Genomic DNA, 22,497 nt, shown 5'->3' with positions numbered 1-22,497 from the left:
TCGCCCCCTGCTTGCTGTTCGATAGAATGCAGGTTTGAGGGACTTACGCGTTCGCATCATTTTGCTGACCAGAAACTTCCCGCTTGACCACACATCAGCTTGAGGTGGAGAGGAAGGAAAACATCCAGCCAATTACACTGGGGGATGATTAGATGGCCAGATGGAAAGTGCCACATTAGGAATTTTCCCAGGACACTTGGGAAAACCCTGCTCTTTGCATTAAGTGCCATGGGATCTTTAATGTCCACAATGAGTCATGAACTCGGCCTCATCCAAAGAGATACCCCGTCACTGCACTGGGATTTTTTATCTAGCACCAGAGGACCCTACTGGCCCACCGACACCTCTTCCAGCAGCAACCTTGTTTTTCCCATGTAGTATCCCACCTACATACTAGCCAGGCAGCAACCTGCTTCGCTTCATCATTCAGCAGAGACAGGGTACATGTTGGTATGCTGCTGGTGGTCAGTATCATCATATAACATGTAGGATTAAATTACATACACTGCTTTTTCATGGCCATAACTTCAACAACCATCAGGCTCATTTTATGTCGGTTTAACATCTGCCAGTGGACCATGTTATTCCAACTATGATTTATTTTAAACTGATTTAAATAGCAATATTTTTTTCAGAAAGTGTATTTAGACTGAATGCGAAGCAAAGTCAATGTAGACAGGAGTAGATGCAATTTCACCTGGGTGGCACGCATTGTGGCAAAGATGTGGCCGTGCGAGTTGAGAGAAATTGGCTGAAAATAACAGAAATGCAACACATACATAATCAGTGCATAATTGCTAGCTAGCTACAGTTAATGTCTATTAAAAAAACACTTCAGCAGTCACATTTGGTTGGATAAAAGATGAAAATTTGCTTCACTTTGATGCAATCAAATGATCAATGAAATTTTGAAAATTGGTAGAATTTGTGGCTGGAAGGTTGCTGGTTAAAATCTCCCAACTGTATCTGGAAATCCGTCAGGAAAAAATGAACTGCTGAAGAGCCAGTAAGCAAGGCAGTAACCCCCCCAGAGTACAGGAGCAGTTTATTGCCTGCCTGCATCCTGCTATTGTTCTGTCTGCTTGCAGTTTGGCCTTTGACCCTCTCTCTGGTTAGACTGACCTGTCTGCATCTGTCAGTTGATCGTCAAGTCAAACTAAATTAAAACAGGAAAGAAACTCAGCTTTCGCCTTTTTTCCTTTTCATTCTGAGAAGCACACGAGGAGTTGTGTCAGCTGACGAGGAAATCCGCCCAAATCACACCACCCCATTGGGACGACCAGGAGGGGAAATCCGCCCCAAACTTCCTGTCAGGAAGAGAGAGGATTTCTCACAACCTCTCTCTTTACTCTAACACATACCTCGTAGTTTTCTATCAGAGTTAGTTTCAATCCACATATCCACTTTATTTGACTCATCCAAAATCACTTCCATTGTCTCATAACAACTCACAACTCATAACTACATAACAGCTCAGAGATATCCCTGGCCTCAGACAACCTGATGTGCAGTAGGAGACCTTGGAAGAGAAAGACAAAGATGAGCAAAAAATGTGTAAAATTTGGTAAATATAAAACATTCAATAATCCAGCAATTGTTACTTGAATCCAGGGTTATAGTAAATCCAAAGCTATGTAATAAAATCAATATAAAACATGTAGAAATGTCCTCAGAAACATGTCAAATTAATAGTTTAAATCTTAAAAAGATATACATTATACATAATTCTTAATGTGTTTTCAAAAAAGTTTTAAATGGATAAACCAGAGTGATTAAAGCCATAGGTTGGTACGTTTTCTATGAATTTTGTCTGCAGGGTCATTTTATGACCTTTTGTGCTACTGCTGCAGAGGTATGTGGTAACTTAGTACTTTTCTCACTCTACGTCAATATAGTTTTGAAGTTGTGAAAGTTTTTAAGAATTTACTCAAACTGTAGAGGAGCGTGAGATCCCTTAACAGACCTGAAAGCAGAAAATCATCACAATTTAAGACGTATGACAATGAGAATATGACAAATTATTAGTGTTTAACCTGCCAAGTTGTATAATGTAGTTAGACAAGAATGCACCGCTACAACACACCGAAACAAATCATTCTTCACAATGATAATGTACCAACTCTTGGTACTTCAGTATCAAAAAATACTGTTACACCTTTACATTGTGTAGTGTTTTTACTTTTAATTATTTAATACAGCCACCAGCGTACAACTGTTGTAGACCTTTCTCAGATATTTGAACATTTTGACTTGTTAAAAAAAACAAAAAAACATTAAAGCTGTCTCACATTAGCCAGGTCTCAGGTGTTATGCGTTTTGGCTGACACCTACAGCGTGTGTAAGCATGTCAATATAGGTGTTTTAATTATTACTTTTTTAAATTGTTTTCCTAAATTTAGCTGAGCTGATACATCAGTTGATACTTTTAACCTGCATGTGCTTGTATGTTACTAAAAATCTAAAAAACCTTGGTATAATACAATAGTCCTGCGGTAAATGATACTTTCACAAAGGTTATAATGTTCATGTTTTAGAGAGGTGTCGATTCAAAGTTATGGTCATTTTGGAGGCTGTAATGGTGTTGAACCGTTATGTGTTATACTGGGAAATGTTGTTAATATTCAGTCTCTAACCTTATATTAGTGGGCTGGATTAAATATAAATATATGAAAATATATAAAACAGTGTTACAATGTGCAATTTATATGTGTTCCTCTTTCCTTATTTGTTAATTATCTCATGATTTTGTTTGGTTGGTCTGTAGGTTCTGTAGTTCAATATTCACCACAGAGTCCAGAGCTCCCAACATTGGAAAGGGAGAGAAGGAAGTGGTGTGTATCACTAAATGTTCACTTTTGCTGTCACAGTACACTGCAGTTACTATTCTGAATAAAACAAGTGTTACCATTAACATTTGCTACTGTTGCAACCTTACTAGTACTTATACTTACACTACTAGGATTTCTGCCATTACTACCAGGGGAGTAGTAGGAGGAGATGACCTCTGCTGGGAGGTTCCTACTCTGCCAGTTTCTGTTGTTGTTTTTTCTCTCTTTCTCTTCCTAGAATAAAGAGGAAAAGACGTAACGCCAGCAGACGCTCCAGCCTCTCTGTCTGCTCTCCGCCTCGCGGGACACTGCGCTGAGAGTTTATGTTTTAGTTGTAATGTGTTAGTTGTAGTTAGTTTCCACATAACAAGGATTGTTGCCTTCATGCTTAAAATGCGCAAAGCATACTGCTGATAATCTCAACACTGCCTGGATCCACACTAGTTTTTATTTTTTGTATTTTAAATACTACAGTTTTTGCATCTGTGAACGTCAGGTTGCTTTGAGTTTTCCTACACCTATTACTGCAGGAAAAGTCTATTGTTTTCTAATAGTTTGGTTTTTCCTGCAGAGAGGATGTTTCTATCTATGTTTTTCCTGTAGCTAGTACAGCAGGTTGTGTTTGAGGTTCAGACTACATGCGAGAGGAAAAGGCTGATGTGCAGATCCAACACAGCCAGAACACATTCTCTACTGATTTTGTCAACTGATTGAGGAGGACGCCTGGTTGGTGGATTTATTTTCCTCCCTGGATGTGACAGTTTTAGCCATGCTGCTGCTGCTTCCGCTGCTGCTCTGCCTACAAATGTCACTGCAAGAACAGGTAACACATCTCCACCTGCATCACTTCTTTATGCTCTTTAGATCTTTAAATTATAAGTTAATTGCTTTGCTCTCTGATAAATGCAAATACACTACTCATTGCCTTTCTTACGGAGCCTCATCTCAAGAATATTTTTTCTCATTTATACAGAATCGAATGCCATTTTTTGGTCACAGAGCAAATGAAAAGATGTGCTTTTTGCATAAAGTGAATATTGTGGGTGTGAACTATTGTTAGTAGTACAATACAAGTAAAATTGGTGGAGTGCTCCTTTGAACCTAATCTAACAAATCAGGGCTAAACCTTAATTAGACAGCTGCAGTGGCACTTTTCTAGCACCAGTCAGAAATACAAACAGAACACTTGACCTCTGAGCAACCATAATAACTTTGTGTTGTTTAAAACAAAATGAATCCTGATGCAGAAGCTGCATGGTCTATTTCTCGTCATAGATTTATTCAGAAACTGATACTTCGACAGTTTAGAAGAAATTTGGCATCTCCAGAACAGTACCCATGTTTTTCCAATCATACGTGCACATAATTTTGTAAGTCAATAATGTTTTCTCTAAATCCTCTAAGGCCTATTTGTAAAATACATACATATCTGACCCAGAGTCAGCCTCTCAGCCCTTCATTAAAGGGTAATGTCGGTATTTTTCAACCTGAACCTTATTTTCCCATGTATTTGTGTCTATGTGACTAAATGGGACAACATTTCTTTAAACTGATCCAGTATTGAGCGAGCGTGCAGGGCTGCAAAGTAATCCTTACGGGCAATTGCGACTCTGTTAAAGCACATCCACTTCAGTGCTTGTTTTTGCCACTGACAGGCTCAGTGTCTGATGACACTGTGGAAAGGATCTGTACATTGGAAAGGATCCCTACAGAGTTAGACCTTTTTATTAAGATAAAGATCCTTTTTGTTTAACCAGAAACAGTTGCTATATCGTTCTCATCAAAGCCAGCACATAATAACACAAACCAATCACGGCAGTGGTAAACCAGAGAGGTAAAAGTACTAGTTTTGTCAAGAGAGTCTGGTGGCTTTGACAAGAGCAATATTGCGACACGTTTGCTTTCTTTCATTTTTGCTTTCTCTTATCTCTGAATGTATTGTTATTATCTTGTAAACTCATATAGGCTCACCCCTTTGGGACACAAGAATAATAGTTAATTAATTCAGTAATGCTGCTACTACCTCTAGTACTATTGCTATTACCACCACCACTATGGCAGTATCTTTTTAAAAACAGGGCTGTACTGACACCAACAGTACCAACAAGTACCAAATATAGACAGAAAATGGTATCAAGCTTGTAATATTGGTTGTTCTCCCTCAGACAGCTCCTCCTGGTCGGTGTGATATCTCACAGGGGGTGGAGATGCACACCCCCTGCACTTCTTGTGCCGCCCTCGCCACCAGCAGCTGCCCCCACGGCTTCAGCAGAGTGGGCACGACCAACTGCAGGTATGTCCCAGGTTACATATCTACATTTCTTCACAGCAGTGCATGATTGTTTTCACCTCTAATACACACTGACCTTGGATTCATGAATGTATCATACATGTGGTTAACTGTGCATTTGTAGTAGTAGTTTTTACTAGTAGTAACAAGTAGTAAAAACTACTACCTTGATTTCAAAACTCTGCTCCTGACCTTCAAGGCCATTCATAACCTCGCTACTCGGTACCTTACTGACCTCCTTCATATTAACACACCCACCCGTACTAGGTCATCTTCTTCTATTCACCTCACTGTACCTCCTGCGTGTCTGACCACCATGGGGTTCAGAGCCTTCAGCCGCTCTGCCCCTCGTCTCTGGAACTCTCTTCCACCAGATATTCGCAACATTGACTCACTTTCCATTTTTAAATCCCGCCTGAAAACACATCTTTTTAAACTGGCATATCCCACGTGATCACTCTTTCTCGATCTTTGTTTCCATTTGTTTTGTACCCTGATTTTATGCACTGTAATTATAGTTGTTAATTTTATCGATTAATGCTGTACTGTTTTTATTATGTTTTGTGAGGTGACCTTGTGTGTTCTGAAAGGCGCCTATAAATAAAATTTAGTATTATTATTATTATTATTATTATTTATTAGTAGTAGTAGTATGTTGTGTGAATTAAGCAGCTTTTTTTTTTTTTCTTTACCTCATGTTGTTCACTGTGTGCTGCAGTTACGTGGTGCAGATTGGTGGCAGGGATATGGAGTTGAATGGATGTCAGCACACCTGTTTGAAGAGGTTCATGGAGCCGCATTGCTGCCCACAACACTGGGGCCCTCTGTGTCTCCGTAAGACACACACACACACACACACACACACACACACACACACATACACATACACATACACATACACATACACATACACATACACACACACACACACACACACACACACACACACACACACACACACACACACACACATACACACACACATACACACACACACACACACACATATACACAATTGATCCTATTTGAATTGTGCTCTGAATTAAACATATCATGATGGTCATCAATTCCAAGTATAAGACCATAAACCCAAAAAGTCGCATATGTGACGTCGTAACTTTTTCTCTCAATGACTGAAGTTAACGCCAAAGAACTTGCATGAGAGGATGATGTGATAAAAGGACCAAGAGTCGTTAGATTAAACACATTAGGTAAGATACATTTCTGTGTGGAACATAGCCACAGTAAGTAACCTAGCTAGTAGCAACCAAGCAATGTAACCGTTAGCTATCATGACCGCGTTAACATGTTGGAGATGTATATCGTGCGAGACGAGAGATGTAGTTCATTGAACGGTTTTCACTCAAAACTAAATGTAACTTTACTGTTTTACGACAAACTGCAACTTTCTTGATGGGCAAAATTGTCTTTTAAATTGACAAACATCATATGTGTGATTAAGGGCACAATTCCAAAAGGATCAAAAAATAAATTGTCCTCACCACTGACTACGGTACATATTTTTCCCAAAATAAGGTCTCATGAGGCGGAAGCGGAAGCGAGGGGCTTAGCGCTGTCAGTGCCAAATCTGTACCGCCTGCCAGATCCGTTCTGCACATGTGCAAGAGTGGTTCTGTCATTCCAAGAAGGTTACCTCCAATCTGCCTATTCAAAATGATTCAACTAAATCTTTCAAATCAAGATAACAAAATGTTTTTTAATCACTGGAGATTAAATTGTTCACTATTATGTAATAGGAATTTACTCAAGATATGAAAAACCTTATGCAACAGTAAATTTTTAATGTCTAATAATGCGAACAAAGTAGTAACACAAAGGAGGCTAACCCTAGCTGCTAGCAGGCCGATTTGCACAGCTGTAGGGTTAGCTGGTCGACATGCAAACAGTCGCTTACTTTGGTTTAGGCACACACCCCTGTCATGGTCAGGGTAAGGGGCTTTGGGAAGCTGTCAACGCCTTTTATACTAACATAGCTAGCTACCTAGCTAGCTGCTAGCACTTCCAGTCTAGAGAGGGTGTCTCATACAGACGCGCCCGAGGTGTATGATAAGCACACCGAAGGGTACCTTTTGCATCAAATACTATGATCAAATAATGCTTTGTCAGCCTTTCTGAAAGCGTTAGTATTGGACATCCTGAGATGAGAACAGACAACAATGCACGAGTAATTATGAACAGGCACATTTGTGGTATTCTTCTTTGACAGACTACCACTTTTATGCATGTGCAGATAGGGATCCGGCAGGCAGTACAGATTTGGTACCTACAAGCACTCCATTGTATGAAACAAATAAACGTAACCCCCTCTTTCATTCAGTCAGACAACAAAAAATTAATCCAATAAAAAGTTGAACCTGCTCAACTTTTGCCGCAACACAGTGTGATGTCATCCGGCAACGTACTGTACTGGCCAATCAAATACGTGCAAGTCCCTTTCCTTATAGATTATAGTAACATGAAAGGTGTAACTTCATATATCCATCATGGACATGGAGAATAAAGTCACTTATTCAACTTTAGTCTTATTTGCTGCTTATATTTCTAATATTTTCTACTGTTCTGTGTTTTTGTGTCTACTAAACCTTCAAGTCGGTCCTCCATCCACACGAAGACTTTTTTATTTTTGACATATTGTGTACTTTAATTATTTTGTTTGGCAGTCCCATCCGCTAACATGGAAGGGGCGGGTTTAATGTCCAATACTGAAGCCAGCCACAGGGAGGCGATCGAGATATTATCACAACAGATAAAAATTTAACTGTCCAATATTAAAATTAAAAAGAAGACTTTTTAGTTGTAAACTTACCTGATATTAGACAGAAGCCCTTTAAACTCCATTTCAGTTAACCGGGTGGAGTGAAGCACCTTCAAAGGACCGGACCGGTCCGGACAAACGGTCAGTCGTAAACGGCTACTTTACAAGAAGGCGGGACTGTTGTGCTGCTTTTCTGTAGTTCTGATTGGTTGTTTCATTGATTGTCATTTCCTTTCTCCAATCATGTACCGCTATGGTCACGCCAGACAGAACAGCTCTAATTTTCTGTCGCAGATTTAAAAAAAAAAGGAACATTTGCTAGTTTGGCTTAATTGGGACCTTCGTTGTTTTGCTGTTGAGGTGTCACTTGTGTGTGTACAACAAGAAGTAAGTGAAACTTTCTTTCTGTTACTATAGAGAGAGTTTTTTAAAAGACTGTTTATGAAAGAAGCCGCTGTTAGCTTGTTTATTGCCTTCTGAATCAGCGTTTTTGTTAGCTAGCGTTAACGTTTTGCGCTTTATTTAAAGCTGTTGTGCATTTGTGTGAATTGTGCCCTGATGCACTAAACTACCGTGACTTGCGGTAAACTGTGAGGCAAAGAAAGAATTATATTGCGTTGCAGGTGTTACCAATAAAGGACTAACGTGAAAGTAATTATTTCAAACTAAAGTAACGTTACCACAGTCCAGTAAAAGCAAAACGAGAGGTAACAATCGTTTATCGTCCAATTTTAGTTTATAATGCTGCAGATAATGTTGATGATTGATAACTTGCATATCGGTGTATGTAATTGGTAAAACTATTCATTGTAATTGAGTAAAAGTTAATGATTAATTTAAATGTACTTCATACCATGTATTTATATATTGTTTGCTACAACGCAAATCCAATTTTAACAACCTGAACTTATGACTTTTATGGTCAGAATTTGAGCAACTTTCATATAGTTTATGTTATGGACACTTGAATTTGAATTTGTCAACCCTAGAATAAACTGCACCATTTTAAAATCACCTACTGGAAAGTTTATATGAAAAGGGGAATTCAAACCACAGTCACTATATTCAGCTATATGATTTTCAAGGGAAATATTTTAATATCATTAATTCAGTGGTATTTAACTTTCAACAGTAAGTATTTAGCAGTCATTACATTTCACAATTAAGTATTCAGGCATTTATAAGATTCAAAGTATCAAAGTATCAAGTATTCAAGACAATCAAACAATAAAAAAAATAAAATCTCTACTAAGACACATTACATATAAGGGCTCAATATTTTATAGAGAAATTAATGACTTTGTATTCCTACAGTTTAATTCAGTACAGTTTGAGTGTTTTTGGAGATGTGGCCATGTGAGGAGCTGAAGCTCTTTTTTTTAAAGCATATATGAGCAGCACAGGCCTCTGATGTGATTTTGGTGTAGTGGCTGGAGTTGGAATTGTTAGCTGAGGACCAAATTTTCACAATATGACTGCTGCTACTACCGACATCTAAAAAACAACAAATCAGAATGCAAAACATTGCACAAAATATGCTGTCCTAAAAGATACTGTAAACGCTATGGCTGTACTGCCAAAGTTATTTATTTATTTGTTACACATGGTAAACATGAGAGTAGTGGTGATAGCGACATGAGTTGATAACGCATCCCTGCTCCTCCATCTCACATCTCTGACATGCCTCAGAACTGATATCGTACAGTTTGAAACACACTGAGACCAAGATATTTTTAGATCATCTCACACAGTACAACATGACGTGTCATGGTACAGGTAAGGATATGTTTTTACATTTAGATGAATTACCACTAAGCCTGACAGCTATAGCAGCTACTAAAAGGCAACAACATATACTGAGTGCCTATGGTTGCCAACGCCAGAGAAGGGATGCAGAGCTACCTGAACCCCACTGAGTTCATCTCATCACTTGATGTGTGGGAGCTGGGCCTGAAGTCCTCTGGTATTTTACCAAACTATGCACTGCCTGCTCACAGGTCAGTGTTGGTCTCAGTGAATTTAGGTTAGCATATTAGAAACCGTAATACTTCAGTAATAAATGTTGTTATTATTCAGTGTCATCGCGGTCTCAACAAAAGAATTCCACACTGTATCTGCAGCAATCTCTTGCATTCGTGTTTCCTTCATCCTTTAGCTGCTCCTCCTGGCGTCTGCCCTCTAACCAATCAATAGGACAACTGACAACAATGTGACAGTAACACATGAACCTTTAAGATTGGCACAGGAGGGAAACTAAATAGAATCATACACAATCAATAGCGATCCTTTATAACCACCTGTCTCCCTGTCTGTAGCCTGTCCCAGCTGGTCAGGGAAGATCTGTAACTTCCATGGGACCTGTCTGGATGGAGATCTCGGCAACGGGACCTGCGTCTGTGATGTCAGTATCCTATGTGACTATCCTACCTTTTTGCCAACGAGTTCAGTGATCAGTATTGCTGATGTACTTATAGGAGACAGTGCCCTTTAATTAAACATTGACATAAAATAAATTTACCGCCCAAGCCTCTCAGTGTCAGCCTGTGTCTCTGACAGGAGTTTTCCATGTGTTTGATGTGCTTTTGTGTTTGGGTGGGGAGGGAGACTGGGGAAGTTGGGAGATTTTTTTAATCTCATTTAGATTGTTGAGGTCTTGGTGATATTTCAAAATATTCATTTTTCTCTATTTAGGAAGGTTTCTCTGGCTTTGCCTGTCAGGATTGTAAGAATGAGAACTTTTTTGGAGAAAAGTGTGACAAAGGTAGGTTCTCTCACTTCTTACCTCGCTAGTAAAAATGTGGTCATGTATTAGAAAAAGGGAAAATGCTAAATCTAAAAAAAACATCCAAATTGGAAGACCCACAGTTGTTTGAAAAACTGTCCTCTGTCTGTGTGTCTGTCTTTGACAGCATGTGACTGTGACCATGGAGTGTGTGATAAAGGTCCAGAGGGTGATGGACAGTGTTTGTGTCAGCCACCGTACACCGGGAAACGGTGTGACCAAGGTAAGACCATGACACGCTGGATTTTACTATATTAGATTACATAAAACATATGAAGCCACAGTAGATCAGACTATATTACTACATATTTTTAGGATAAAATAGATTATATCATTCTCAAATGCTTAGTGGGACTTGAAATGTTTTGATACGGATGTCGTACCTGAATTTGAAATCTATTTCCAGCATGCATCAACCTAGCAAAAACACACTAAACTAAAATTCTGACTATAGTAATTTAAATTTTTTTAATTATTAGAAATGGTATGAATGTATTACTGAAGATTATATTTGGATTAATTGGACATGATAATTTCATGATAATAGATAATGTATTTGTATGAAAGAACACTTTTACGTATTGCTTATCTCTGATGTACAATTTATCTTTGGGGGGAAAATCAGTGTAAAGAATGGCTTAAATATTTTTTCGCCCTGAAAAACATGCAGGGAGTTTTTCACCCCTGAGTAGTGTCTGCAGGCCTACTTGTCAGGCAGCCCAGGGTGCCATCAAGCCCCACCATTAACAGGGTTTGGTGATACCGGGGCAATAAAGGCTGTTTTGTGAGCTCACTGTAAGAATAGAAGGCAACTAGATGACTATCAACTGGAGTGACTTTATTTTGGCAGATATGGGGACAAAATAAAGGTTTCTGAAAGGTGCATATACTAAATAGTTTTTTCATTTAAGAAAGAAAGACAAACTTTTGTTGTCTTACACAAACTCTGTCTAAATAAAATGCTTTCTAAAGCTGGCAAAATGATTCTTTAAACAGGACCTGTGATCAAAGAGTAAGCAGACAAATCTAAGGCACATTTTGGTCAGAACCAAAACAGTATTGCTGCTTGATGCCCCATTCTAAAAAAATGTTTTTTGTCATCTGGGTGTCATCCAAGTAAAATGAGAGGTGACACATATTGTATTTATTACTCCAGTTTGTTTTTACTGTCTGTATGATATTTAATTGTTGTGACTGTGTTGTTGGCAGTGAGTACGAGATGCAGTAACTGCAGCCCCTATTCGTACTGTAAAGGAGAGGGAGACGCTGCCAGCTGTGAATGTTTGCCAGGACACAGGAGGACGCCACAGGGCAAATGCACAAGTAAACACACAGCTCAACGATCATCTTAGATTTCTGTTTTATTTGATCTTAACTTTTAGTTTAAGCTCCCAATAATTTGGTCTGTCTGTCTATCTGTCAAATTTGTGTTGGTGTGCTATAAGCAGAGCTGAAGCTGAGATCTCCCAATATGGCCACCATACAGAGGATAAGCTTATTTGATTTTGATTCTCTTCCATCCAACTATTTTATTTTCAATGAAATGAACCTTATGGCCTCACAGAGCTGCTAGTGAAGCTACAGACATTTAGTGTCTTTCTATTTGTGATTTTAGACAATTTTGAACTCCTGAAAGTTTGTCTTTATATTTTTGTATCGTGGGAACACAATACTGTATCATGTTGTGCACACCAGTTATCTCTAGAAGTACAGGTGGTCTACATCTAGAACCAGCACAGGAACCAAAACTACAGCTACAACAAAGTTTCCTTCTCTAAGTCTTCCTTGCACACTAGAAACATAACTACAAATTGGACTAGAACCAGGAGCAGAATTACAGCTAGGTCTTTTCTCATTAGAACGAGAACGAGAGTCTCCCTTTTGCTGTTTAGATACAGAACTAGGATCAGAATGAGAACTAGAAACAGGTCTAAAATAAGATAAGAACTAGATAAGGACTGGAGCCAGAAATAACCCAGAACTAGTCTTGTAATTATTTTTTCCCAGAACTGGAACGAGGGCTAGAACAAGGCCTTCATCCAGAAAGAATTCCTCCTTCTCACTCTTTGTTTCTTGCCCATAGCAGCAGGACTACTATTAGACTATCTCTTTATTTCACTGAACGAGAATGTTTTATGAATATTTTATGAATGTTTGTTTTGACAATAAAAAAACTTTTTCCTGTTCAGGTATTTGCACAGTGAGGGATTGTGACGTTAACGCCCAGTGCTCCTTACAGTCGTCAAAGGTTAGCTGCATCTGTAAGTCTGGCTACCAGGGTGATGGCAAGATCTGCGTACCCATAAACCCTTGCTCTGAGAACAGTGGAGGGTGTCCCATCAACTCCACCATCTGTGTCTTCAAAGGACCCAACAAGGTGAGGACACCTCCAGAGCCAGGACCAGGTTTAGGAACCAGATCTAAAACAAGATTTGTTCTCGACTAGAACCAGTACTAGAATGACGACCAGTACTAGAACCAAGAAGACAGAGTTAATGTCAGAACAAAAATTCAAGAGTCCATATTAAACAAAACCATAGCTACATCCTGAAACTGTTTAACCTCGCTCTGTCTTTGTCTGTCTGTCTGTCAGTCTGTCTGCGAGTGTATGTTCGGCATGTCCCCTGTAGGTGGCAGTACTGAGTTTGGTTGTCAGCTGGTCTCTGCCTGCTCAGCGGACACCTGTGATCCCACAGCTACCTGTCAAACTGAACTGGATGGACAACCCAGGTCAGACAACACTCTGTCTTCTCTAGAACTTGAGCTATGTAGATCCAGGCCTAGACACAACTAGACAAATGCTAGACATGCACTATAAGTGGACCAGTTTCTAGGACTAGAGCCACAACTAGCACCAGGACAAGGACTAGAACTGAACTAGATCTGTAATCAAGTCTCTATTCCTGGCTTCCTTTTACTTTCTAGATCTTGAACTAGGAAAGGACTAGAACTAGCAACAGTTTCAAAACCAGAACCAGATCATGAATAAGACCTAGACTCAGAAAAAGTTTGTTGCCCCCTAGAAATAGACCAGAACCAGGAGTAAAGCAAGATCCAGTTTCTTTATATCTGTTTAGGTAATCTTTGACGTCATGTCCTGCCCTACTGTGCTGTGATTGGCTAGCTCATTACTTCCACTCATCCTTGTGATTGTGTGTCTTGTATATTTTAAGTTGTTACAGTATTAAATTGAAATGTAAAAAAAAAACATGATCAATTATTTAATTAATTAATAATTAATTATCTGATTCAATTAATTCCACACACACACACAGACACACAGACACACACACACACTAATACACACACTTCTTCAAATTAAAAAATTTCTATTGTGCAACAGTGTCCATTTCACAGCCGAGCAGAGGTGTGGCAGCTGCAGAAAACCGCTTTGAGGTTATGATAACCGACAACAAGTATAGACAAAAAAAGTCTTGGAGTTTTTCAAATGCCAATGGAATTGATTCTCTTTAGCTGCTTCTTCGTTAGTTTGTGTGAATGTATGTGTTGTAGCTTCATTAGTTTACCCCCCCTCCCAGGTGTGTTTGTGAGGCGGGTCAGATTGGTGATGGCCAGCGTTGCTATGGTAACCTGATGGAGCGGCTGATCGAGCTTGACAGGAGTGGAAGGCAGAGAGAAAATCTGACCGGAGCCGTTGCTCTATTCGGTAAAAGAACCATAAACACACTGTAAAAACTATGTTCGTTATACTGTCTTGTATTTGTTTTGTAATTATTTTAAACTTTAGTTGTACGTTTATTTTTACCCACCTTTGTTCAACTTTGTTTTCCTTATTTTTAGCTGTATGTCAATCTCTTTCTATTGGAACTGTGTGTAACATTGGAAGATTCTTTATATGTGTACGCATACTTACGCATACAGGGTCAATAAAGCTGATTGTGATGTTTATTTGTGTTTCAGAGAAAGGCTGTTCACAGCTGCTGAGTCACAATGGACCCTTCACAGTTTTCATTCCTGTGCTGAAAACACCTCTGACTGTAGGTCGTTTGTTTGTCTGGTGTCTGTATCTCTGGCTCTAAAGTATGGCTGTTGTGATAACTGCAAAATTGAAATACCGCGCTACTGGTCAAGGATGGCAAGCACCGCAACAACCGCAATGTTCATACTGTACACTTCAGGGCGTGTTAAATTAATAAATGAGTGCTTCAAAAGTTCCACAACTGTAACAGGCTCTGTAAAGGTTCAAGGATGGATCGCCATGGGCTGTACGTGACCCGACTTCAAACTCTGAAGCTGTAAGTGTTGCCGTGTTTGTAGTTTTTCCGTTTATTTTAAAGGTTAGCTAACTTGGCGTTAGCATATTGCGCGACTAATGACGCTAGCACGCTCCGCAATGTTGGACTAACGTTATGATCCTGAGGGACAGTCCAGAGAAACATTGGACAGTAAGCCTCAGCGTAGTGTGTCGGAAGCAGCTGATTGTAATGTTGCTTTCTGTGGAAATTTAGTTATAACGTTACTACAGCGCAGTGGTTAGTTGTGGACAGCCATTCTGCTCCACACCGGCGCGCGTGCGTTGCTGACGTATGTAAATTGACTTGATAGACATGCCCTGAAGGTAATGATATAGCTACGTCTGAAAAAGACATGGTCAAACTACAAAAAGGAGTATGGTTGGAAATGTTGTTGACGAGCACGCAGCAGCTAGCTTGCTCAGACCATAAAACTGCTGTTAGTGGCTCGCTGTGGAGTGAGGTGACAGATATAGACACTCTTAACTCTGCTATATGGTACCAAAATACTTCATTGATGAAAAATGCGATAATACTGCATATTGAGCCCCAATATATTGCCGCGGTGGAAATTAATTCCGTGACAGCCCTACTCTAAAGATATGTGAATCAAAGCTGTTTCAAATTTAGAACAGTTGGGAACAAAACCCATCACCATAGTTGGCAGATTTATCCCAAACTGATCAAGAATGTGAAAGTAAACACATTAAACAAAAGTAAACAACTGCTAACCCTTCGATGGATTCTACAGTGTAAACTTGAGCCTCCGCATACAGTAAATGGAGTACTAAAGATCTCTGTGAAGCACTGTGATTGGCTGTTACTTAGGTTACATCCACACTACAAGGTTTTCGTTTTAAAAGACCTTTTGCTACGTTTGCACGTCCTGTCTAGACTAAATGAATTCGAACACTTAAAACAGAGAAGTTTGAAAACCCTGCCGATCACGTTTTCATTAAAACTCGGGTATGGACAGACGAAAACGGAGGAGTTTAAAAACGATGATGCAGACACTCACATTTGGCTTCCTGATTGGGTCTTACGGGTCATGTAAAGCAAAAACGCAATGCTACTGAAAGCATTTATGTTTTGGTATTTTTTTAGTGCTGGGCAATGATTAAAATATTTAATTGCGATCTTGCGATTATTCGCGATTAATCTTGCAAAATTGAATAAGGAATTCTAAAGTAGTGTATTGCGCACTTTTAATTTAAATGTACTGCTATGTACACAAAAGTGCAATAACGTGGCTCGCAAACACTTTAAACAAATTCAGAGCCAGTGAGCAACGGACTTTCAAAATAATAATAATAAACACTGCATTAACGTGCAATAAAATAAATGTCAGCGTTAATTAATGCAATAATAATGCGTTAACGTGTCCAGCCCTAATGTTTGTATTAAAATATTTTTTACTGTGCAAATACCACTTGCACACTTGTATTGTGCATTTTGTTGTATTTGCTTTGTGACGACTTCCTGTCTGTTTTCCGCCGCCACAGTGGCTTTGTACTCCCGTGTTACTTTCAGTAACAGTTCCACCTTGTTGTCGGTTTATGCAAAAAAAACCCCACTCTGGGGTGGTTCTTTGTGTGTAGTAGTAATTTCTTCTTTCGCTAAATCTTCTGCAACTGTGGAGTAGACAATTTGTTTCCTGTTTACACCTGCACGCGCATGCCCAGTGTATGTAAATGGCCACTACATGTGCGTTTTAAGTCATTTTAATATAGATGATCACTTTTGAAACACAATTAAAATGCTGGTGTGGATGTAAATTGTTCTCGTTTTAAAACGGTTGAGTGGAAGTGGCCTTATTGTACCTGTAACTTTTTTATAAATGGACCAGATATTTTCAAACACAGTTGTCAGTCACCTTACATTCACCTTCCATTAGAAAATGAACCAAACTGCAGGTGTTGCTCCCCCTCGCTACAGGCATCAAATACTTCGCACATCTGAAGCCTTGCTGTGCAGCAGGTTTAATGTGAGCATGTCTGACATCCTTAAAAACGCAGAGATGCAAGAGAAATGTACTTTTATAGAACAAAATTAAACAAAATGTCTGTGAATTATGCTGTCAAGTTTGTTAAAGCTTCTACATAAAAACTTTGTCTCCTTCTGAAACTTCAATTTAAACTGATGATTGTGAGGTGCTCTTTTTTTCCAGCATCAAATCCTGAAAATCTGGCTTTTTTATTTACTTTGTGTACAACTCTGTGTGGTTTACAGACATAACTACATTAATCAGTTTCGACAGCCTCATGACGTGAAAAACACTCCGAGCTCAAAGACTTTCTGCTGCTTAGAGACAGAGCAGACATTGCTTTGAATGACTGGTTGTACTTTGATGGCATTTGGTCAGACCTCTGCTATAGAAAATGGAAAAAAAGCAAATCAAAGATGAATCCAACTGATGCAAAAAACAGGCATTCAGTGAAAACAACAAAAACAGAAAATGTTCCTTTCAACAGACCAATTACCAAAAACTAGGCAGTGCTAATGACCACATCAGGTCCACAACAGAAGCTGCCTCCTAATGGCTCTGGATCCGTCTGGATCAGCAGCAGTAATCTCGAGAGTAAAAGACCCAAAAACACCCTATGACCCCATATTATGTTCATATGTGTCTTAGTGCACCCCACGGTATATCTCAGAATCATTTGGGCCTTCTGTAATTTTCAATGTGTGAGTAGAATTTCTTGTTGCTCAGTTGGACTTGTGTTGGAGGCCATTTATTTATAGTTTTTCGCAGCCTTGTTTTATTTTATCTTTAAATGCCTGTTTGGTAAACATCTTTAACATATGACACACGTCTGTTTTCAACAACTAGTAGGAACAAAATGATTAATAAATTAGTTGATATTGACCCCACTCACCTACACTGTCTCTACAGGGTGTTAATGAGGAGGTGGTGTGTAAGAACCACCTGATCCTGGGTCAGCACCTCTACAAAGATCTGGAGAGTCGAGACTTCAGCCTGTACGGCGGAGCCAAGTTGAGAAACAAAGACAACAAGGTAATACTTCTTCTCCAAACTCCACAACTATGTTACAGAGAGGTAGGCAATTTATTTCGTATTTGTTGAAATTCTGGTTTCATTCAGTCCAAATAAAATTATTGGCTGTCCTACCTGTCTTGTCTACATGTCTATCTGCCTACCTGCATCTGCACATGCACTCACTGCACAAGAAAACGTGTTTTGGGGAAATGGCTTTGGAGGGATGCCTGAAGGGAGAGGTGTGAAATTTTTTCAGTTGGATACTTTCAAAATCTCTTGCTAGTTTCTCCAACGTTGCCATCCTCAGCTTTAACAACTATTTGAAACTAGATGTTAATTACATAAAACAAAGCTGCAAATGCTGTAAACATTTGAAGTTGGAAAGATGATCACAAAGTAAAGTCAGTGTAAACTGTTTCATAATTTTTATTGGTCCCACAATAAGAATAATACAAAGAAACTGCAACAAGATATGGACTTGGTGTCTATGACAGAAATTCATTTATAACTAGCATTTTGTTAGTTTTGTTGAAATTCACACTGTTACATTGTAATACCACTATTCTGCCTGTTCTGTCCAATTTAGTGGCTTTAGTGGTGAGGGTTGCGAATCGCAACCAATGGCTCACTCACTGTTCACCCCTCCCGTTCCAAGCATGTAGGAGACGCTACGGTTGCCGACACACTCTGGCGGCTCTTGTGCTAAATAAAACGTGTGGTCTGGAGCCCTGCGCGGGACTGTTTTCTTGCTCCCGCTGATTTTGTATCCACTCCCGCCCGCACCCGCAAACATTGTGACATGCAGAGTGAATAAAAGGACACGAATGTTTGGGGCGCAAACGTTCAGAATAATCGATATAAATCATTGCATTCATTTTTGTCAGTAATTATTACTAATACTACTATTACTTCTTCCTTCTCTGCGGTGTATGTAGACAGAAATGGCTCATTCTAAGGTAATGAAAACACAACGGTTCATTACGTAAGGTCTTTCTACACCACTGAAAACATAGTTATGTATATTATATTGCATTTCTGTCAATAGATCCTCCTGAATATTACACACTGGACCTTTTTAAAAGGAAATACAACACAGAAAGTAAAGATATCTGTAAAAACATCGTCACAGCTTTATCACCATAATCACTACTTTACATACTGTTCAGAATTCAGTGTTAACAATGTGATCCTCACCACCACCACCTTAAACTTACTTACACCTCTTACCGCTTCGTCATCATACCATAATGTTAATCAGCATCGTCACGATCAGCCCTGTGGAGTCCCAGGAGCATCACTTGCTTTTGAGTAGACCCTGGGTATTGAATATCAATAAAAAAGTACCCACTGAAATGTGTCTTTAGTATGAACTTTTGTCTGGTCAGATTCATAAAAAGTTTTAATCAAATTTTATTTGTATAGCCCAAAATCTAAAACCCTACTAACCCCATCATTTTGCAAGTTTTGGACAGTATATTTCATTTTAAGTCAGCTGTTTTGTGTTAAGACAAAATACCAATCATAAAACTATTACTTGCTACTGGCTAGCATTGAATATATATTGTTATACTGTAGAGAATATGCAGTTAAATGATGTCACTTCTGACAAATGTACCCCACTCTCCCTTAAACCCAATGTATTTTTCTGTTGTATTAATTAATACAAATTCCATCTAAAACAACATGTTACTGGTTAAGGTAACATGAATATTAGGTTGTACTCTGCATGGAATATTGGAATTATACAAGACTTTTCTTTGGTTTGGCATTATATGACGGCCATCGGTTAACCTGTCCTCCAAACATCGGCATTGGCCATTGAAAAACCCATTTCAGTCGCCCCCTAATCATATGTAATCATCATAACCTGGTGGTGGGGTAAAATCCTTCATCACAGTATACAGTATTTCATTTCGGGAAATTAATAAATATATGTTTGTAATTTTGTATGTAATGTGTTAGATGTGTTAGCACTGTAGATGTTGTGGAGGCAACAAGAACTGATTTCGATCAGCTCGGCCTGCTTGTATTTCTCCTACAAGTTTCTGATGCTGGTGGAGATTGTTGCAAGTGAACACAAGGCAAATTAAGTACTGAAAGACTCCTTTTTAGTAACTCACATCTAACATAGACATCTCCAAAGCAAATATTCTGCAGTCACTCTATACCACAAAGCAAAGTAACAGAGCACAGAGCAAAACTATAAATGCATAATAAAACCTTATCATGTACACTACGATGAATCTTAGTAGTTGGCTCGATCATACCTTGCATTTCCCATTGTTTGCTATAAAAAATCTGTTCTGTAATTTTGCATAAACGATTTGCAGCATCGCTACCAAAAGTCATAGCACACTATTCCTAAAAATCTTTCCATCCTAGACATTTTATGAGCTTAATAATCTGCACCTTCAGTAACAAGCATACATAATAACCAAATAAAACAACACCTTTGCTTTAACACAGCCATGCTCATTGATTTGCACAGTTGCCCACATTATTATTATAATTCCTTATTGTGCTTTTTCACCGTCACAGAGACCTTCACAGGTAAAATCTTCAGTGGGACGTGATTCTCGGTGTAAATGTAGGGAAACAGAGTGTCAGTGAAAGTGTGTGTGAAGGTGTGTATGTGTGTGTTAGTATCAAGATCTGAGAATGACAACTTTCCTCCATCAAAGTCCAGATGAACTTTGATCCTCCTGAGCTTCTTTTTCACTGGCAGAGCTTTCTCTTGATCTGACGTGGAGAATGCTGTGAATTTACCGTTAGAGAACAAAATTCTCCACAGTCCAGTCTGTAGGCGCTCGTTTATCCTGATATACTCTCCCAATATGCCCAGTTCCCAGTCCTTGTTTTCTCCAACCTCAACGGCCCAACTGTGAGTCCCTGAGTCAAAGCCTTCAGAGCTGAGGATGGAGCAGGGGAATTTGGTCCGCTTCGGGTTTTTTGGAAGTTGCCGTTTCTCTCCACATTTCACGCTGGTCAGATCTTCAGACACAACAAGTTCTGGGTCTGCTGTGTTTGGATCCAGAATCACAGGAGTGTAGGAGACCATCTCCTTCATCTTGTTCCAGATGTTGAAGGTCAGGTTGCCCAGGTGTTTGGCCTCGTCTATCAGAGCTCCTGAGATCAGCTCTGGATCCTCCAGCAGGGGGCGCTTCTGGACTCTTTCCACTGCAGCCTTGTAGTTCTGCAGGAATGACACGTCTTCAGCTCTCAGCTCCTCCTCTGTGGCTCTGATTGTGTCTGAAAGAGCTGCTATCTCTCTGCTCCGAGCCTCAATGTGCTCCTTTATCATCTGACTCTTCTGCTCCTCTTCCTCCCTCACAGCAGCGATCCTGGCCTCCTCTTCCTCTTGTAGAAACTGGTGAAGCTTCTTAAACTGCTCCTTAATCTGCTTCTCTGTGTTTCGGGCCTGGACCTTAATGTGTTCTGCTGTTTGGTCACAGTTTCCTCTAACTTCTTCAAAGAGCTTCAGTTTCTCCTGTAAGGGTTTCAGGGATTTCTGGAGCTCCTCTCTGTGATCCTGTGCAGCTTCATCGATGGGTCTGAATCTGTGGTTGTTGTGTGTTTTTGAATCTCTACAGATGACACACACTGGCTGCTGATGTTCTAGACAGAAGAGTTTGAGTTTCTCAGAGTGCAGACTGCAGAGAATCTCAGACTCAGCTGCACCTCTCTGATCTCTCTCCTTTAAAAAAGCCTCACACAGGTTCTTTAAAGCCAGGTTACGAGGTGGATCAGTCTTGGAGGATCTTCTCTTACAGCACGGACACTCACGTGTTTGTTTCCCTCGCCACCATCTCTGTAAACAGGCTTTACAGAAGCTGTGGCTACATGATAGGACAACAGGATCTTTAAAGATGTCTTGGCAGACCGGACAGCAGAGATCCTCCTCTGATCTAGATGACATTTTGTCTTTGAGTAAAGCTGAAAACACAGGAAGTCAGTCACTGAAGAACGTTCTTGAAAGTTACTTTCACTTTGAGTCGTAGCTCTTCCAGTTCGTTATGTGGAAACAGCAGGTTAAAGTGCAGGAAATCAGTATTCCAGTATATCCAGAGTTTCCTCCTGCAACTGTCCTTTCTCAGTGGATGTTTTAGTTTTGGTGGGAATGTACCGTCTGTGTCTTCTCTACGATAAGACACACACAAAAATGATTAGCAGTGCTTCCTGTTTTTCAGTGTTGAGTCAGAGAGGAGGCGGTGCTTTGTCAAGACATTTCCCCTGACTTCTCATATTTATCATACCAGGTTTGTGTGTCACAAGGATCTTGAGCACAATGTGAGTTGCCTCTAGGGGGGTGCGCGACAGGAAAAATGTAATGGTAGTGTAGTAGTGTAATAACTACAGCAGTTATTTTTTTGGTGGAATTTTTCATGAAATAAAAACTTTCCTTTGTAAATTAAATGTAAAACTAAAAACATTATTAATAGTTAGCTCACAGAAAAAGGCTACTCACACACCTCTTTGCCTCTCTCTCTCCCCTCTCCCTCTCAGGCTGAGCCACAAGCACTGTTCTAACAAATCCTCACATGGATCCTCTTTTAGTCCATGTCATCTGTTT

The 22,497-nt window shown here is 39.5% G+C and overlaps 2 protein-coding genes and 1 long non-coding RNA gene across 7 annotated transcripts in view; 1 reads left to right on the top strand and 2 right to left on the bottom strand.

Annotated features, from left to right (window-relative positions):
- Positions 1-1,381: 1,381 nt before the first annotated feature.
- On the bottom strand, positions 1,382-8,278 carry LOC119885535. Of its 4 annotated transcripts, XR_005441361.1 has the most exons (4): positions 7,946-8,278; positions 2,952-3,062; positions 1,928-1,963; positions 1,382-1,519 (listed from the first exon to the last, which is right to left on the bottom strand). It is a non-coding gene; the product is annotated as an uncharacterized LOC119885535 (long non-coding RNA). The 4 variants fall into 4 exon arrangements; XR_005441358.1 differs by lacking the exon at positions 1,928-1,963; XR_005441359.1 differs by lacking the exons at positions 1,928-1,963; positions 7,946-8,278 and adding an exon at positions 5,811-5,851.
- stab1 (stabilin 1) overlaps positions 3,080-22,497 on the top strand; it is a 123,846-nt gene continuing 104,428 nt past the window's right edge. For both annotated transcript variants that reach the window (XM_038695610.1, XM_038695609.1), the window contains exons 1-12: positions 3,080-3,651; positions 4,994-5,121; positions 5,837-5,952; positions 10,210-10,295; positions 10,586-10,655; positions 10,804-10,899; positions 11,886-11,999; positions 12,866-13,053; positions 13,270-13,406; positions 14,216-14,343; positions 14,598-14,674; positions 17,823-17,945. In XM_038695610.1, coding sequence (XP_038551538.1) covers positions 3,598-3,651; positions 4,994-5,121; positions 5,837-5,952; positions 10,210-10,295; positions 10,586-10,655; positions 10,804-10,899; positions 11,886-11,999; positions 12,866-13,053; positions 13,270-13,406; positions 14,216-14,343; positions 14,598-14,674; positions 17,823-17,945 — 1,317 coding nt within the window. In that variant the 5' untranslated portion in view covers positions 3,080-3,597. The remainder of the gene's footprint in view (positions 3,652-4,993; positions 5,122-5,836; positions 5,953-10,209; positions 10,296-10,585; positions 10,656-10,803; positions 10,900-11,885; positions 12,000-12,865; positions 13,054-13,269; positions 13,407-14,215; positions 14,344-14,597; positions 14,675-17,822; positions 17,946-22,497) is intronic.
- LOC119885534 (nuclear factor 7, ovary-like) lies at positions 18,330-22,124 on the bottom strand. The gene has a single exon (XM_038695612.1). The coding sequence runs from the start codon at positions 21,841-21,843 to the stop codon at positions 20,431-20,433; it is 1,413 nt and encodes a 470-aa protein (XP_038551540.1). The 5' UTR covers positions 21,844-22,124; the 3' UTR covers positions 18,330-20,430.

This window comes from Micropterus salmoides, unplaced genomic scaffold, assembly GCF_014851395.1.
Source record: "Micropterus salmoides isolate LMB-PRFRI ecotype aquatic unplaced genomic scaffold, ASM1485139v1 Ms_hic_scaffold_4, whole genome shotgun sequence".
Lineage (NCBI taxonomy): Eukaryota > Metazoa > Chordata > Actinopteri > Centrarchiformes > Centrarchidae > Micropterus > Micropterus salmoides.
This window is presented reverse-complemented; position numbering and strand designations above follow the sequence as displayed.

Excerpts from the sequence above, each read along its gene's own strand:
- LOC119885534 (XM_038695612.1), bottom strand. The coding sequence starts at position 21,843 with ATGTCATCTAGATCAGAGGAGGATCTCTGCTGTCCGGTCTGCCAAGAC.